Raw genomic sequence first — 19,346 nt, 5'->3', positions numbered from 1 at the left:
TTGCTATGAGAAAACATTCATACATATTCCTATGAATACAGAATTCATGTTTGTACAAACTTACAGAAAAAAAAATAAACAACAGTACAAATATAAATAAGAAAATGAAAATCATTCTTGTAAATTTTTTGCATGTCATGTCTATGTGTTGCATGGAATTTTGCTGTTTCATTGTAACACTGAAGAAGAAACTTGTATGTTCATCATCGACAAAGAAAAAATAACTAAAAACCCAAAGGGGAAAAAATTAAAGTGTAATGTTGTGAATTTAAAATCTAAATGAAAAAAAAGTATGTATACAAATAAAACTAAAGCGAAAAATGATCATACAAGGTCTTGAAAACTTGAAAACAAAGATTTCTTTTGATTTTCAAAACAAAACTTATGTTATAGTTTAAGATTTGGAGAATTAGGTAAAAATTTAAGCTACTTGAATATAGATTATTAACAAAATGTTATAGATAGTTCTGAACTCTGAAAGCCAAATCTTCCGTAATTAAAAATTAAAAGGCAGTAAAAATTAAATAAATAAAAGGTAACTTAAAAATTATATTATCAAAAATTAACTTTTAAAAAACCAGAAATTTTATAAAATTTACTATAAAGTTCTACAACGGTTTAATTTTCAGGCCGCTAAGTTATATTTATAATTTAAAGATTCACAACTACTTAAATTATTATGAAAAGCTTATCATACAAGAATGATCGCATTCATTTAGAATATTCTTGTATAATTGTAATCAATTACTAATATTCTAATTAATTAATAATATTACTATTCTAATTATTAATTAGAATTGGCTGATTACACCATTTCCAAAACTGAATTCACTATTCGTATCCGTTGATATATAATGCATATTTAATGTGTGCAACAACAATTATCATTTATAAAATAATCCCCTTATTGTTCTAAATTATTTGATTTCTTGTTTCTAATTTAGTTATTGGTTGATTTAAAACAAATCAACCAATATTGTGTAGGAGAATTAAACGATTTATTTATTTTTTACGATATTTCTGTACATTCACAAATTTTAAATTTTTCGTCAAAAGCGATATACTTTTGAAGCAGTGTTGATTTTAAAAAGATTTTACTGTATCAATATTTTTGTGATAAAAAAAAAATGAAATAAGGCGTGGCCTCAAATCCAATATGGAGACAAACAATTTTGAATGCGATTGTATTAAATCACGTTAACAAATGGCAGTTAACTAACACACTCGCAAATACATTTCCTACGTGCAAACGCGTGAGATGTAAAACTCGTAAATTCTAAAATTTTGTAAGTGTGTGCTATTTCAATTCCTCAATTATTTCATTTTACTTTATAGAGTAGTCTCTTGCACAAATAAAAAATTGTAAATAAAGATTCGTTTCTATATTAAAAAAAAGTTTACACCTTCACACAGCTGACGAAAGCATTATTTTGAGTTTGGTGTAGTTAAGAGGTACTGACAGGAAATTGACAATACTGACAACATACAATCAAGAAATATAATTTTTATGTAGTGCGTGGAACATTAACCATTACGGTACACTTTTTCGATACCATGTATAATATTTCTTGCAGACATAAAATCGCGCCGAGAGTCGTTTATTAGGCACGTTGCATTTTAATAATTATTATTTTTTTTTATTTCTAAAATTATTAACAAAAGGAATAAGAAAAAAAACTTAATTTTGGTTACGTCATTGTATGATTAATAAAAAATTTTATAATAAAAGAAGAAAGCAAAAGTAAAAAAAAAAGAATAAATAAAAGTTTTCCTAATAATTATAATAATAAAAATTTCAACAATATTTTATGTATAATTAAAAACAAGTGAGAAAAAGTAAAAAATCAATTAACTAATTAATTGGTTATAGCGTCTTTTGTTTCTTTTTATGCCATATTTTTATAATTTTTTGCATTTCAGTGAAATAAAATAAAATTTTCATATTAAGTGTTAAATGTTTAAATATTATTATAATATTATTAGTACTATAACAAATTGATTTCTATTTAATTCTACACTAATATAAAATAAATTATGAGTTCATTTCTAATGGGTTATTCGCATACACCACATGTACAAAACCATCACCACCATCATCATATATCATCAAATAATTTGGATCCAAAATATACTCAAGCAACCGATGAATGCCAAAATTATAGTGGGTATTTTCTACCATCTTCGGGTTCCTCAATACAATCTTCATCTATATCAGATTATTTCTCAATGAATTCAAATAATGGAGGAAATATGCCCCAAAATTATCACAATTATTCGCCACATCATAATCAAGCAATGAATAGTTTTTATCATCATAATTATTCAACACAAATACATTCTGGCCAAAGTAATAATTATACAACTAGTAATTGTAGTAGTCCATATTTTGGTAATTATTATAATACTACCGCTGCTGCAGTCACAACACAAAGTAATCATCAAATTATGGATATGCCATTGCAATGTCCAATCACAGAACCAACAAATACTGTTTTAGGATTACAGGAATTAGGTAAAATTTTTTTTTTCCAATTTCATTATTCATAAGAACAACCAAAGTTCATTATTTGCCAACTAAGAGCAGTCGAATTATCAAATTTGATGTATTAAGTTTTACTAAAGAATTTTTACTGCACTGCCGTTCGAACTTAAAGTGAATGCTGCCAATTATTAAATAGAATAATAGTACTGTTAGAATGAAGTTCTTAGTACATGTCTTTTGGATATTTACCGACCGCATTGCATAAAATAAGGAAGGTTATGTGATGGCAACAAATTTTGCATATCAAGTTTTCGGTGGGAACACCCTTCTCCATTATAGTTAGTAAACGTAAATAAACTATTAGAACAGGTGTCGGTTTGTCTGTTTGTCTGTCTGTCTGTCTGTATGTACGCGTGTATATGAAGTTCGACTGAACCGATTTTCATGAAATTTTATGAATTTTCATGAAATTTTTTGTGAGTTTTTTTTAGCTATGTCACGAATTGATCAACTTTTGGATATATCAGGCCCCGGGAACTGGACTTTTTAACGGACCTGTTTTATATTTTTGACCATTTTGAAGAATTTACTGGAAATTTCATATATAAGCTTTATCGACCGTACGCGAAACCTCCTAACTTTTGGAAGAAATCAGGTGTCAGCAACTGGAGGTTTACTACAGGTCAAATATAGATTTTTGCGTATATAAAGAGTATAAACAATCAACCGATTTCGTTGAAATTTAATATTTAAACTCGGGGTGTTAAAACAATGAGTCTATAATTTTTTTGGGTAAACTAATCTGAGGACCGATTTTACATATTTTACCATACCTACGGAACGAATTGCTGAAATTTCTTGAAATTTAATATTTGAGTTCTGATTGTTATCTGAAGTTACTGACGAACTTTTCGTATAATTCGAGCGACACAAAATTAAACTACTAAGAGCCAAATTCACATTTTCCTAGGTATGTTAACTAAAAGCTAATTAGTGTCCTTAAAATTGTAAAGAAGTGTTTAAAACGCATTTTCATAATCTTCTGGAATACTTTTACTAATCTAAAAAATATACATTGCAGTCGGTTATCAGATTTTTCTTCTATTGCAACCGTTTTCTTGTTTACTATTAGAAGAAATAGGCTATGAAATAAAGTTACTTTGCACAAGCTAATTAAAAAAAATTTTAAATCCTACATAAAAATGAAATTTTTGTATTAAAACAATACACTTTATGCAATATTATAATTATAATTATTGTATCGTATATAATATTATAAGACTGTCAATGATATCAAAATTCATCGAATATTTATATAAGCATAATAGTTATAACTGAATTAACTCATAACTCAATTATTATTACAATAATTGAGTATAAACACTGAAATAATTAATATTATTTTGAGTGTTTATAATTACTAGATGAAGGGTATTCATATAATCACTTTCGAAGGATCATAATCCAGTTAAAACATAAAAGTTCAGCCATTAAATTTTTGAAGGAACATGTTGGGTACTTAATATACAACCGGGTAATATTTCACAAGATTACTTGAGATAAACTTAGGCACCAAAATCGCCATTTTCGCATAATTCTATTTTAAAAAAAAAAAATAAACTGAAGACTTAATGCGCACATGGTAAACATGAAAGCTTTAGAAAGTAAAATTTTACATGAAAGCCTTAGAAAGTAAAATATTAACAATGTTACTGTACTAAAACCAATGTCCTTCTGTGGAATAATACTTTACTATTGAAAGGAATTGTAAATTTGGTCGACTTAAGAAATTAAATTTTTAATAGGTGGGCTGTTGCTTGATTGCTACAATTTTTTATGCAAGTTAGTGGGTTTACTAAAATTAATATTGCACATTTGCCTATAAAGTTTATTTAATAATAATAAGTGCTTTACCGTAAAAATACACAAACTTTTTGGTCTGAACTAGGTGTCAAACTAGATTGTTAGGAACTGGGTCCCGCTCAAATTTCTTGACTTATAACTTCTTGTTTAAAAATGGTAGAACAATCAAATAAAAATTTCTTAAAAGAGCTAATAGTAAAGACTAAAATTTAAAAGAGCTAACAATTTTCGCAAAAACAAACATTTTAATTTTGATAGAGCTCCAATTTATCCATTTTTTTTAATTTCCTTTATTTCGATATTTTTATAGCAAATTTCTATAGCAAATGACATTAACCACAAAGTAATAAAATATCTTTTATGATCTAAAAGATTGAGCAAAAGAATTGTTTGAGTAAAAAAATTGTCGCTATTTTTATTTTTTATTTACTTTTAAATTAGAATGGTCATCTTAAAAATTATTAGTTATTTTAGGAAATAAAAGCTGCCAGAAATTTTAACAATTTTTATATTCTGTATTATCTGTCAATTAAACCTCCCAATGTCAACGAATAATACAATCTTATACTTCATTTTCAAGAATTGAAATCGATTTTCTATGAAAATATGATTACTTTTATGCCTTTCAACGCTCCTCCAGGTGGTAAGAATTTTGGAAAGAAAAAAATTGGTCGATGTTATATCAAATCAAATATTAAATTAGCCCATCAAATACTAACAATTAATTGTCAAATAGACAATTTTTCTTTCTTTATTCCATTAAATAAAGTTGGGTCAAACTAATGGTTTGTATTGTAGCACTTTTCCCTTTAACAAGTGAAAATTCTGCTTTTCTCTACAGTCTATGTATACCTATCACACTATTAAAATTATTTTCCTTCATATACAAAACTATTTCTAGGATTGCATATATTTAGGATGATGCATACATGCAGTCTTTGAATTAAAGCAAAAATTAATATGAAGTGGGGTTAACATAATGCTCGATTTTAAGAGTTAATTGTGTGAGTTAAGAAAAATAATTATATTTTTTAATGTCATGGAATTTACTGTTAGCTTTTTGCGTTTATAGAAATTTGAACAAGCTTGCGGTTTCGGAAATATATGGCGGCAAATATTCAAATTTTACAAATTTCAAGAGGCGATAAGTTGAGAGGGGGTGGAGATGGAAATAAATTTTCTTCAAACGAAATGAACCATTTGTTAGTGCCTAAAAGTTACTAAAATTTCAGGCTCACACAACCCCAGGTTAGAAGAAAAACAACATAAAAAATTTGAAAAAAATGGATGTTATGTAACGGTAAAATTTAACGGCCATTTTGTTTTCTTGAAGTTGAAGTATGCCGTGATTGAAAAAGCTACCCATTGCTTTTCTGCGTTTGCAAAATTTGAAAAATGCATCTGGTTCTACTACAGTAAATAGTTAAAAAATGGCATTTTTAGGGTTTTAGGGGGGTTTAACTTCTAGAGGGGGGGAGATAGGTAAAAATTTTGTTCTACGGAAATAAATTTCTAGTAAAGATCTATTTCAGCTTTCTATCTTCAAGGGTGTAGAAGTTTTGTAAACAAAAAAAGTGTCCACGGACGGACGGACTGACAGACGGACGGACAGAGTGAAACTAATAAGCACTTTTTTTCAAAAATTTTTTGGAAAAGTGCTAAAAAGTAAAAAGGTTTATGTACAGAAAGTATCTTTTGAGCTCAAATGGCAATTCAAAGCCACAATTTTTTCCACTTTAACGAATTTAAATTTAAACAGACGTTTACTATGTCTATTAAAGGTAGGCTAATCTTTCTCTACATCTAAACTGATTTTGAATACATCGAGAAACAAGAAATTATTTTTGAAATGCTGAAAAATTTTTTGTTTTTATTTTAAAAATTACCTACCTTAAACCATCCACTATTCTCTAACATAAAAATGTATTAAAATGAAAAGAGTACAGCTGTGGCAATTGGATGACTGTTTAAATTCATCAATTACCGATACTTTCCCAAAAATGTACAAATAATGGACACAAAAATGTACAAATAACATTAAATTTTTTAATTACGGAATTATTGTAAATACATACAGTTTTAGTTGTAAGTTTAACTTGTTGTATCTACGCTCGATTTTTTTTTTTATGATTTTGATTTTTTACAAACGACTACACTGATCTAAAAACCGAAAGAGTCCCATCATAAATACCTTTTTAAACTTAACATTACATTTGAAAAAATGGGATATTTAAAAAGGCATGAACTTTAAGGAAGCACTGTATTTAACGTTCGATACAAACTCCGCCTAGCCCCAGATTCGTTAAAGAGACTGTCTCTATATTCAAAATCTATAGATTTAAGTAGCACAAAGTCCACACAGTGGGGCTATAAATTACACTTCTCAAATATCAAGAATGCTAACGTTATTTTCGTTTAATAACTTGGTAACTTTGTATTTAATGTGGTAACATTTTCATAAATTTCCCAGCTATTGATACTAAAATTCTTAAATTACTTATTTTTTCTTATTTTAAAGCACAAAAACCAAGTTCTTAATATTTCTACCGACCACATTGCATATAATAAGAAAGATTATGTGATAACATCAAAGCAAAGAATGTATATTTATAAAGAATCGCAAAAGTCTAAAAAGAACATTTTTTTTCATCTCTACTTTGTGACAACGATTAGCTATTCACCTCAACATAATGTGGTGTGTTTGAGCTTAAAAAGAAAAAAAAACAAAAAAATTTGTTTTGGAATAAGGAATGTGAAAAAGCAATAACAAATTTTGTTATGTGTAATATGGTGTTGTTCGGTTTAACAAAGTGTTTGTTGAATGATGCATACATACTCGTACATATGTATACTCGTATGTATACCATATATGAATTTTATTATTACTGTTGTGAACATATACGTTCAAATGAATTCAGAATTAAGAATAAAATTAAGAATTGACAATAAATAAAATATTAATATACATATATACTTACAAACACATACGAACTGCATCATAATTCTTCAATATTAAATCAACACACACTTTTTTTGTATTCAAATTCAATATGTGTATTCAATAATAATTTACCAATTAGTAGAAAACTATTTACATATGTATTTGAAAATTTTTTAAGTTCTTTTTCTTGATCCAATATGATATTTAAAAACAAAAGTAGGTAATATGTATGGCTTGAATAACAAAAATAATGGTACTTTTTTGCAAAATTAAAAATTGATTTTGGTTACATGAGTTAATTTAAATAGTTTTTTATATTATTTAAAGTAATAATAATTGTTCGTATTTATTTTTCAAGAATTTTTATTTTTTTTTAGGTACGCACATGCATACATATGTACATACATATATACATACATATTTAATAAGCATTAACAAAATATAATTTCCTTTTTGATCTGAAAATTCTTCTAAAGTATTTTAGAAGAGAAGATTTTTAGTATAAAAGAAATTTCAGTTATTTAAGTCAGATAAATTTAATATTCATGATGTTTGATGAGACTTTAATAGTAGTAAAGTTTTCTATGGTATAAAACTATCGAAGTATTTATTGAATGATCTTTATTGCTGCAAAATTAGTAGTCGATGATGTGAAGAAGATGTTCTATTGAATGGCTCTGTGAAATTTTTCGCTAACCAGGAGCAATTTTTTCGCAATAAAACGAGAACAAGGAAATCTAATATAGTTTTTCGATGATCATAACATTCATTTTCTGGATCAAACCAGTCGGGATATAATTCATTTGTTTTTGAGACACATGCTTCCACTATTTGTTTTTTTAAATTTACATTGTGCCAAAAATTGTCAAAAATATGTTTAAATACATTAAAATTTTGGTTACATATTTCGAAAAACTTATCGCTCGGAATTTTTAAGAATATTTGATCGGATTTGTTTCGGATTTCGAAATTTTTGTATTTTATTAGTTGTTCTGATGGTAAATTTAATAAAGAATCATTTCTAATCATATAACACATATTTGTTTCCCAATGGATTTTTCCCTTTCATAAGCACCATAATCGGTTACTCCATCAATAAGGTCTTGAGATAGATTGTAAGTGAGGTCTCTTCGAATATGAATTTCATCAATCATTAGTACAACTTGTTTATATTGATCATCCATTTTATTTACTAAATTTTGTAAATTATTTACTAAACAAGTATTAAAACCAGGTTGAAGGTTTTTTATTGGACACCAATTATAAATAGATGATTGACTTGGTAGGTGCAATTTCAGTTCGTCTCTTAAAAAAGAATAAAATGAGGCAGATTTAAAATTTATATTTTGTGCTAAATGTTTTTGATCGGCATTATACAAATTTTTATTTGACAAAAGCATTTTACAAAATTGTTTTGTGTTGTTATTAACATGTTCCAGCATTTCTATTTGATTTTGTATGTTATCCTGCTCATTTTGAAATTTTTTTAATTTATTTTTTAATTCAATATTTTCCTCCCGTAGCTTTTGGCATTTAGTTGCGTATTGTTGTGTTTGTTTTTTGAAATATACTAAATTTTCTTCTTTAAGTTTGCATTGATAACAAAACAATATTTCTGAAACTTCTGATGTTCTTCGCTTCTTGATAGGAGATGGTAAATTTGGGATGTCCTCCAACGTTAAAGATTCATAGCATATATTTGTTGATTTTGATGCGGGACCTTCATAAACACGTTTGGGAATTTGAACAGTTCCAACGGAAGATTCTAAATCAAAATTGTAAATATCGTCATTTTTTTTTAAAGTGTCAACAAGGTTTGTAAGGCTGGTGTCGTTTTGAACATTTGATAAAACTAAATTTTTTGTAGGTATGACATTTTTTCTAAGATTTTTTTTCCCAATATTTTGACTCTCAAAATGATCTTGACAAGCATATAAATATTTTGTGCAATTATTGTTTTGCAAATGAAAAAGATCAATCCACTTTTGTCTCAACTCGGCATTTGTAGGGAAACTAAATAAAGGTTTTTTCTGTGTTGACATTTTACAGTTAGGTGCAACACATTTCCTTTGTATTCTCTTCTTACAAGTATTTAATTTAGATGGTATAAATAATTGAATATCCTTTTTATGACCAAGAAAATTTGTCGGGATAGCACCATCTAGAAGCTTTTTCTTACCTACAATTGTTTTATCAAAATGCTTTGGGCAAATTTTTCTTTTTGATTTTGAAATTATATTTAAGTTTATTTGCAAATTGTGGTACCACTTATGAATTATATTTTCATTTTTTCTAAATTTGTATAAATGTATACCTTCAGCAACATTCATTTTGCTATTGCAGCCAGTAACACAACAAGTATCACTAGCACAGGTACTACTATCTCTAATTGAAATCTTATTTTTAACCATTTTGTATATTTATGTTAGCGAATTTTTAGAATATTATATTGATTTAAGAAGTTGCAAAGATATAGAAAAATTATATTTAAAGCACTATATCTAATCTCTTATTTTAAGTAGTTTAAATAAGTTTAATAGTTTTAGAAATTGAAAAGACTTAGAAATATTATATAAGATATACACTAGATTTATATTAAATTAGAAAAATTAGCTTAATTAAGAAAGTAAAGAAAACTTAAATAAAGCACTATATCTGTATATTTTATAAATAGTTCAATCACACTTAATTTATAGTTTCAAAAAATTAAAAATGTTAGAAATAAGTTTGAATTATATTAAAAAATTACGAATATATGAGTATTAAGCACCAAATTTATTTCAAATAGATTAATAAATTCAACAATTCAATAGATTAAAAAATTCAAAATAGATTAATATATTTCATAAAAATTTATCAAAAAATGCACCTGATCAACATTGAGTTTCAACAAAAAAGTGAACATTTCTTTTGAACTTCGTTTCAATTCTAAGTAAATAAACATATGCACACATATATAGAATTATTCACCCATAAAGAAATTGCATAGCTTTAGATGTACAAGAACAACTAATTTTTAGCAAAGCATTATTTTATACACATTATGGACTTATTAAAGTTTACATGATTGTGTATTCACCAGCATACATATATAAATGAGAATTTCAGTTAAAATAAAAATAATTCAACACACCACATTATGTTGAGGTGAATAGCTAATCGTTGTCACAAAGTAGAAATGAAAAAAAATGTTCTTTTTAGACTTTTGCGATTCTTTATAAATATACATTCTTTGATCAAAGTATGTGATAACATCAAATTTTCGGTGGAAACCCGCTCCTTCAAAGTAGGGAAGCGTAAGTAAACTATTTTTGGAGAGATGTTGGTCTGTGTGTATACGCGTGCATCTCAAGCTCGGCTAAGCCGATTATAAGGAAATTTTATGTATTAGTTTATTTTGGCTATGCCGCGGATTGATGGAATTTTTTGAAACTTAATATTTGAGTTCTGTTTGCTACCGCAATTGGCGAGAATTTTTTTAGGAAATTCGGATGACACAAACCTTACTAACGACATATTAATTTAAAGCTTACTAACGTTCTTGAAATTGGAAAGAAGTATTTAAAAGGCGTTTTCATAATCTTCTGAACACTTTTGCTAAACTAGACAATTCATATTGTTGTCGGTTATGCGTTGACCACATCAGATTTTTTTAGGAAAAATTATTAACAAAAAGAAATGTTGTTTTCAAACTCTCATTGTCTCGTTTGTAAGTTATAAAGAAATTCCAATATTTCACCGAAATTAGAAAATATTCATCCAAAATTAATCATATTATGTTTGCATGTATAGTCTATTTGCTTAAGAAACTCTTTACAAAATGAAAGGAAATACAATAATGTCTAATCAACATATGATATTTACTGCACTGACCGCACTGCATACAACAAGTAAGGACCTGTGATCTCAATTTCAACTAGCTGGTGAAATTTTCACGGAAATCGAATCACATAAAGGAACCAAGAGCTAAATTCACATTTTTTAGGTATATTAACTAAAGGTTAAAGGCTTCTTTAAAATTTGAAGGAAATGCTCCAAGGACGTCCACTTTCTCTTAACTTAACAATACACTTTGCGGTTGATTATGTGCTGCACTGAAAAAAATGTTGTCTAAATTACATATTTTTTATAAACAGAAAAGACACAAACTATATCCGAAATCACAACAACCTCACTTTATACCTATTTTTGAAATAAATATATTTCCTATAAATAGTTATACTTATGAAAATAAATTATCTAATTAGAATAACAAATATTTCTGAATAGACTTTTTTTCTGAATGTCGTTTTTAAAGTGGCATTTTATTTAATATTTTGGTATTACTTTATAATATTAATGTGATAAATGTTTTAGTATAAAAAGTAGTCCTTTGCAATATTTATAATTAACCTTTTTGAAATAATTAATAAAGAGAGATAATTAATTCACTTGGAGGCTGTACTTCACTTACATTTTTATGTATTTTAAATTTGTGACATATGTATGTACATATACATATATTTACTACTACGAGTACATATATGTATGTACGAATTGGTATATTGGAAATAAATTCGATCATATTTTCTAATGTTTTTATTTGAATATCGACAAACTTGTGTTCACCAAAACATTATTTATTCAGCTACATTTTATTTTGAGAAACAAAAAACGCTTTTGCGAAAAGAGCTATTATTATATTATAACATTTATATATTAAAACTGGATTATTTGCGAAATTGCTATGCATTATACACCTTTAGCTTTATTTTTACATATAATTGAAATAATTATAGCCCGTTTGACTAGAAGAAACATTGACTGATGTTTATGTCATATTAAAAGATAAAAATTATTTCTATTTTGAGTAAAGAAATTACGAGTTATGAAATATTTTATTTTTAAAGGAGAAATATAATCTTCGAAATGGTTTATAGCCACTTTAGATGTGCGTTTTTTTCAGTGTGGCTACATCAGGTTTTACTTTTAGTTTTGTCTATATAATAGAACGCCGATCTTGTTATTTTGATAACATTTTTCTTAAGTTAGGAACTTGGTTAATTTTTTTTCTCTTCTTCTGTGGAATTCTGTGATTAAAAAATCGAACTGAAAATCCGAAAAGTAAGCATACGAGTATTATTATATGGTTCTATTCTTTTTATACCCTGCACTTCGTGAAGGATATATTAACTTTGGTATGGAGTTTGTAACTACTTGAAAGAGTCATCTGCGGTATGGACATATATATATATTCTTGGTCAGCGTAAAATTCTGCGTTGATTTAGACATGTCCGTCCGTCCGTCCGTCCGTCCGTCCGATCGCACGATAATTCAAAAACGAATAATGCAATCGACACCAAAATTTCACAAGTTGCTTCTTTTGTACCAAGGACGAACCCTATTGTTATTGGACCAGTTCGACAACGGGTTCGGGTAGCTGCCATACAACTCAAAGAGTTTATTTTAATTATTTCAAAAACTAATAAAGGTACAAATATAAAATTTTGTATACATGTGTCCAATTATATTCTACATATGCTCTAAAAATTTTAATGAGATGGCTGTACCGGTTCGGGTGGCTGCCATACAACTCCAAAACCAAATTTTTTATAATCGGCAAAATAATAAAGTCAGAATTATGAAACTTGGCAGTCGTGTGTCCAATTATAGGTCAAAGATATTTCTGAAGTTTTGGTGGAATTGCTTGACAGGTTCGAGTAGCTCCCATACAAGTCCAAAAGCTTACTTTAAATATTTGAAAAAATAAAAAAGTTAGATTCATGAAACTTGGCAGTTGTGTGTCCAATTATAGATCAGATATACCTGCGAAGTTTTAGTGGAATTGCTTGACAGGTTCGGGTACCTGCCATACAACTCCAAAAGCTAATTTTAAATATTTGGAAAAATAATAAAGACAGTAACAATTCATGAAACTTGGCAGTTGTGTGTCCAATTATAGATCAGACATATTAGCGAAGTTTTAGTGGAATTGCTTGGCAGGTTCGGGTACCTGCCATACAACTCCAAAAGCTAATTTTAAATATTTGGAAAAATAATAAAGTCAGATTCACGGAACTTAGTAGTTGTATGTTCAGTTATAGATCATACATATCCGTGATCTATAACTGAACATATTACTATAGAATGGTTTCACAGGTTCGAATAATTGCTATACAACAATGAAAGGTGCAGGGTATAATTCAATCGGTTCATACCGACTGAAACGTTTTTACTTGTTTTTAATTAAGTTAATTATTAATACTTCGTATACTTTAGTTATCATTTTTATACAAATCTATTACTTATAATCTTATTAGCATAGAAATACTAAAATTTTGGTCTAAGTTGATTAAACAGCAAAAGATTCTTGTAAAGTGAGGTTTTTATAATGAGTTGCTGGTTATGAACCCATTAATTAACGTACAATAAATGATTGAATTGGACTGATGAAAAATATTACAACTTATGGGTTATTTGAAAAAAGATTTTCTTATAAACTATGCTAGTACGATTATTAGAGTTCAATACGTTTTTATTTTGATAGCTAAATCTAAAGTAAAATATTTACTAGCTTAGATCATGAAACTTTACAATGTTTTATATAGGTACTTTTGACTTCTAAACTGTTATTGTGTGAATAACTGAGTTTGTATCTTAATGAATATTATAATATTGTGAACCAATTTTGTTTTATTATTGTTATTTAAATAAAGATTTTGATATTTCAATTTTACATCAAAATTTTTTATTATTTACAATAAAATATCCATTAAATCATAAATATATACGTATGTTTGATAATAATGTCTATAATTTATCACACCTTTGAACCCTCTCTAAATAAATTCAGTGCATTTTCCTGAGATAAATGACCACAAATTTACACGTTTTTATATTAAACGTAAAGGTCTGATGACAATATAATTTAAATTCCCAAAAAAAAGAAACGAAAAATGGGGAACCATTTATTATTTCATTCTCACTACAACTACATTTGCAACTACGAAAATTAAAAATAGATTTGCATGCTATTCAGTTTACATAGCAAAAAATGAGGTAACAAATACTTAAAAATTCTGAATAAAAATCATAGTAAAGGCTAAATGAAATAATAATTTGATAGAATTTTGAATGAATTCGAAAACAGAAATAATATTTTCTTGACCAAAATTTTGAATATTTTATTATTTTAGAATTTAAAAAAATATAGGTAAATGTAATGTCCTAAATCAAAAAATAAAATTTAGTTGAAATTAGTTATCAACACAAATATTGTTCCTCGTTGTTTTTGAATAACAATTTCATTCTCTTTAAATCCCTAGTATTATATGCTGTCCTATTATTTAATTTCAATCATTTGCTTTTTTTTGGACATCAAGATTAAATTCCAAAAATGATAAATTATCTGAAGACATATAAGATATTTGAATACATGTATGGATGGGGAAATTTGAATGATTCATTTAACCTTAAAAGTAAAGTAGCTCTAATACTATGACGAGTACACTTCTCTTTCTCCCTCAAACATTTTTTATACAGTCATAAAAAGTGTACGGTGTAATAGATGAGAACATTTACGCATACATAAAAACATTATATTTTTTCTCATCTTGTAATCTTTGTATAGATTTTCAAAAAAAAGTTTAGTGTTGCCATATCAGAATATAAAATTTACCTCAATATCACAAAGTTTGTGATATTGAGATAAATTTTATATTCACATTTTTATTTCTTAATACGCCTGTGAAAGGGACCAGAAAATTTTTAAAGAATCACGATAGTTTACCGAAATTATAAAAAATTTTTGAATATAAATATGTATATATATTATATTCATGTATTACATGTGCTTTCAAAATATTTTAACTGTTTGAAGCTCCCGTTAACATTATTAGAACGAACCAACTGTAGTGTTTCCAAATATTTCATAACGTTTAAAGCTCAAATACAATTTATGGTTTAATTAATATTTATTTTAGGGTACAATTCTACATAAGACATAAAATAGGAAGACGGATTCTTAGTAGCGTTAATCAAAAAGTATTGGTTTGAAATTTTTTCACTTTCCCGTAATAAATTGGTTAAGACCAATTTTAAATTCTTACTTACGGATATAATTTTTTTAATCAACTTTTATATACCTACAAATATGTGTAAATAACTAAAGTTCAACATGTAACTATAAGTAATATTTTTAACATAAATTTTATTTTTCAAACCCTTATAGCTAATCTACACCTAAGAAATTTAATCGGTTTGATCAATCTGAATAAAAATGATCTTAAAATTTTTTAAACAAATTGCTTGTATTTGGGTGTCTCTTTTATTAAAGTAAATTTTGTACCAAACCTTTAATGACTTCTAGCCAATGCTTGTATGCTGACGTATTAAAATTTATTTTTTAGAATTCAAAGTACTGTACAATGGCAATACCGAGTTTATATCCCACAGAGAATGCAAAAGATAAATAAATTTCTTAGGTTCTAATGTAAATGATTTTCTCATTATAAGCACGTACAATACTTAATTCTTAATCAATTATACGTAAAATATTACTGGATAAGTACACTTGTGTAAAAAATGTTATACATACCTACAAATCATTTCTATGGTGTACACATTACGAAAAAAATTTGTTGTTTTATAGAAATATCTAAGAAAATGTTAATTTTAATGCTTAATCTCCAAATTATTGCACTACTTAAAACAAATTCGTAAATTTTTAGAAAAAGGAAGAATATACACTTTTCAATTAAAGAGCACTATTTAAACTATTATGTTTGACTTTAATAATCAGAACTAAATTATTAATTACCAATTAGTAAATTAGCCGAATAATAGTTAAACGGGTCAAAAACTGGCTTCAGTTGATTATAATCATATAATATTTATATTGTACTGAAAATTTTTGCATTTACATACTTGAATAATAGTCAGTTTCTCCAAATATGTTAAATCACTAACAATATTTATAGAAAAAGCTACTTGTAACATAGAAGCTTATCTATTGTAACTTACTTATTAGAGTCTAAAATATAACGTTATGTTCGGTTAACTGTAATTTTATAATAAAATGATTGAAATATAAGTCAATTCAATAAAGAATATTATTGTAAATAATTTTCTAGTCCTCTTCATTCTAGTTCGCATTAATCCAGTATTTTCATGGCCCTTAATGATACTTCTAAACTAAAATTTATACCCATCTTATGTTCCTATGCACTAAGAGACTTTTATAAGGAATACAAACTTCACTTCGATATAGAATGAGTTTTGTTAGCTCGAGAAAATACTGTTTACCCTATTAAAAATCCTAAAATAAAGAATTTTGTATACTTTCACATATTTAAATGTGGAGCGTATATACTACAATGTGAATATGACATACGTTCTAAATTCTAATTATAAATTTTTTTGAATAACACTTAATTTAATGTTTATTTGCTGTCGGAACTAGCACAAAGTCTGAAATTGTACACAAATATAATTATTATTAGAAAACCACTTGATTTTAGAGTACATTTTTAGTATTTTAGTTATTTTTAAAATTAATTCATTAATCATTACGTGAGAGAATGAAAAGTTTATACCGGAAACGTTACTTTGTTTTAGTTCGAGAATTCATTTTACTAAATTTTGTTTTTGTTTTTTGCAGTCAAATAATTTTAACAGTCAATTTTTATTTAATTATTACCTATCGAGTGATCATTATATTACGACACTTATATATTTAATAAAATTTAATACAAAATATGTAGTAAAAAGCTGCTGAAAAATTTGTTAAGCAATAAAATCCTACATTTGATATGGTAGAATAAAAACTTCGTGTTTTATCAGTTATCACCAAATAGCTTGAATATATCGTGAATAAATTTCATCAGCAACAATAATATTTTTGTAATGTATAGCAAGCAATTTTTCTTTTGATGCTATTCTCTTTATGGTATACAGATGAGAATAGCTTTAAAAATATGTTATAATCCATACGAATTATATTATATAATATACTATAATCATCTTAGCGACTCTTCTACTCAAAGGGTCTAGCGTTCAAACCCGTTCGGATGTGAAAAAAACACATTTCACAACAATAATATCAGTTGACAACAGACGTAATCCAATTAAATATCTAGATGGTTTTGCGCAGATCTGCGACTATACTCGTATCATGCGGAAAGATGTCTATATAAATTATGTAGATGACTACGGCATGGTGTAACTCATAAACGTCGCACGAAATTGTAGCAGAGCCTTATAATGACAGCGTGTAACGGATAAAAAAGGATAAAAACATAAAAAATAAACTAATAAATAATCGAGAAATTACAGAATTTTTCTTTTCAAATTCTTCGGAAATGTTACTGCCACAAAGTTACAAATAAATTTAGAAGGGTAATGAGCTAGATAGAATATTGTAAACGTGGGTTTGCATTTGCAATTAATTTGTGTATGAAGTTTTAAATTAACTTTTCGTGAAAATAAAGATTTCGAACAGCCTTCTTGCGAACTACTGGTGCACTTAAATACTTTGTTTTTAATCACCTAAATTTGTAGTGACATAATTAGGTTAACTAATTTAGAAATTGTCTTAGGAATGGAAAATCGCATTTACAAATTAATTTAAACATCACCCGCCTCCCCATTTAATTAATAAATTAGTAGAAATTAATAAAAGTAGACTTGTACACGTGTAAAAAAACCAAATAAGATATTTGTTTTTAAGGTATAAAACGTAAAATAAATATAAAAAAAAAACGAATTTCGTGCTTAAAAGTGTAAATGACAAGTGAGACAAAAATAATTTTTCCCGCATGCTTTCGTTCTGATTTAACCTTTTTTGAATAATAAGGTCATTCGAATAGCCGTTAGTTATTTCGTTTTCAGCACTTTTTCAAAAAATTTTTAGAAAAAGGAGCTTATTAGTTTCACTGCCCGTTCGTCCGTCTGTCGACATTTTTGCGAAACTTCTACATCATTAAAAATAGAAAACTGAGATTTCATATGTACATAAGTAGATCTCTATTAGCAACTTATTTCCGTAAAAAAAGCTTTACCTTTATCCCACCAAAAAGTTATAACCCCATAGAAATTTAAAAATGCTATTTATACCCTATGAATGTATGTTCGTAATACTGAAAATACTGAAAACACCGTACTGAATTTTTGCATAAATTAATCTATCCCATAATAACCTATAGTAATCTGTCCTATAGTCAACCTATAGTAATCTGTCCTATAGTCAGCTCTGGCATATTTACTCGCATATAGGATAATGAATTCGAATGGGTATCACACAGTTGACATGGTCAACTCTATTTTTATTTTCTCGTTTTTAACTATTTACTGTAGCGAAAACATAAACATTTTTCAAATATTGCAAACCCAAATAAATAGTAACTTTAAAAAAACAAAATGACCAATAAAATTAACCGTAATATAATTTTTAATATCATTTTTCTTCTAGACTGCTTGTTGTATGAAACCAAAATTTTACCAGATTTTAGACACTAATTTATTTTGTTAGAAGAAAATTTTTTTCACCTCCATTTCCTCTCTGGTTATCGCCTCTTGAAATTTTTAAAATTTGAAATTATTGTATTTTATCTTGCCGAAACTGGAAGCTTTTCCAAATTTCTATAAATGCAGAAAGCTAACAGTAAATGCTATGTAATTAAAAAATGTAATTATTTTTCATAACTTAATTAAACTTTAAATTCGAGCATAATAAGCAAAGACATTAATAATACATAATTACAATCATATTATATTGATATGATGAATCTTATTTTGAGTCGATGTTGGGGAATTTCAAGTTCTAGTTCTACTAGTTTTGATTAAGTGGTACAGTTACTGATGAGACTGTCGTGTAGCAACATTTATTATCTTTTGGTGATGATTTCTTTACAATTAGTCTCTTCATAGTGGCGTATTTCCGAATGTTTGGAAGAACTCTTTTGCTGTTCCGGTACATAAGAGGGCTCGCGTAATTTATTTAGTAATTATAGGCCCATCGCTAAGTTTTCTTAAACTCTTCGACAAAACCTTATATGATTATTTTTTTTCTTATTATGAGTCATT

General features: G+C 26.9%; 1 protein-coding gene across 1 annotated transcript in view; it reads left to right on the top strand.

Annotated features, from left to right (window-relative positions):
- Window positions 1-2,164: 2,164 nt before the first annotated feature.
- The window catches only part of LOC129616391 (homeotic protein deformed), a 40,104-nt gene continuing 22,922 nt past the window's right edge, over window positions 2,165-19,346 (top strand). Inside the window, exon 1 of the mRNA XM_055532013.1 lies at window positions 2,165-2,512. Coding sequence (XP_055387988.1) covers window positions 2,227-2,512 — 286 coding nt within the window. The 5' untranslated portion in view covers window positions 2,165-2,226. The remainder of the gene's footprint in view (window positions 2,513-19,346) is intronic.

This window comes from Condylostylus longicornis, unplaced genomic scaffold, assembly GCF_029603195.1.
Source record: "Condylostylus longicornis isolate FDR11 unplaced genomic scaffold, ASM2960319v2 ptg000194l, whole genome shotgun sequence".
Classification (NCBI taxonomy): domain Eukaryota; kingdom Metazoa; phylum Arthropoda; class Insecta; order Diptera; family Dolichopodidae; genus Condylostylus; species Condylostylus longicornis.
The sequence above is the reverse complement of the archived record's forward strand: the minus strand, read 5'-3'. Positions and strand labels throughout refer to the sequence as shown.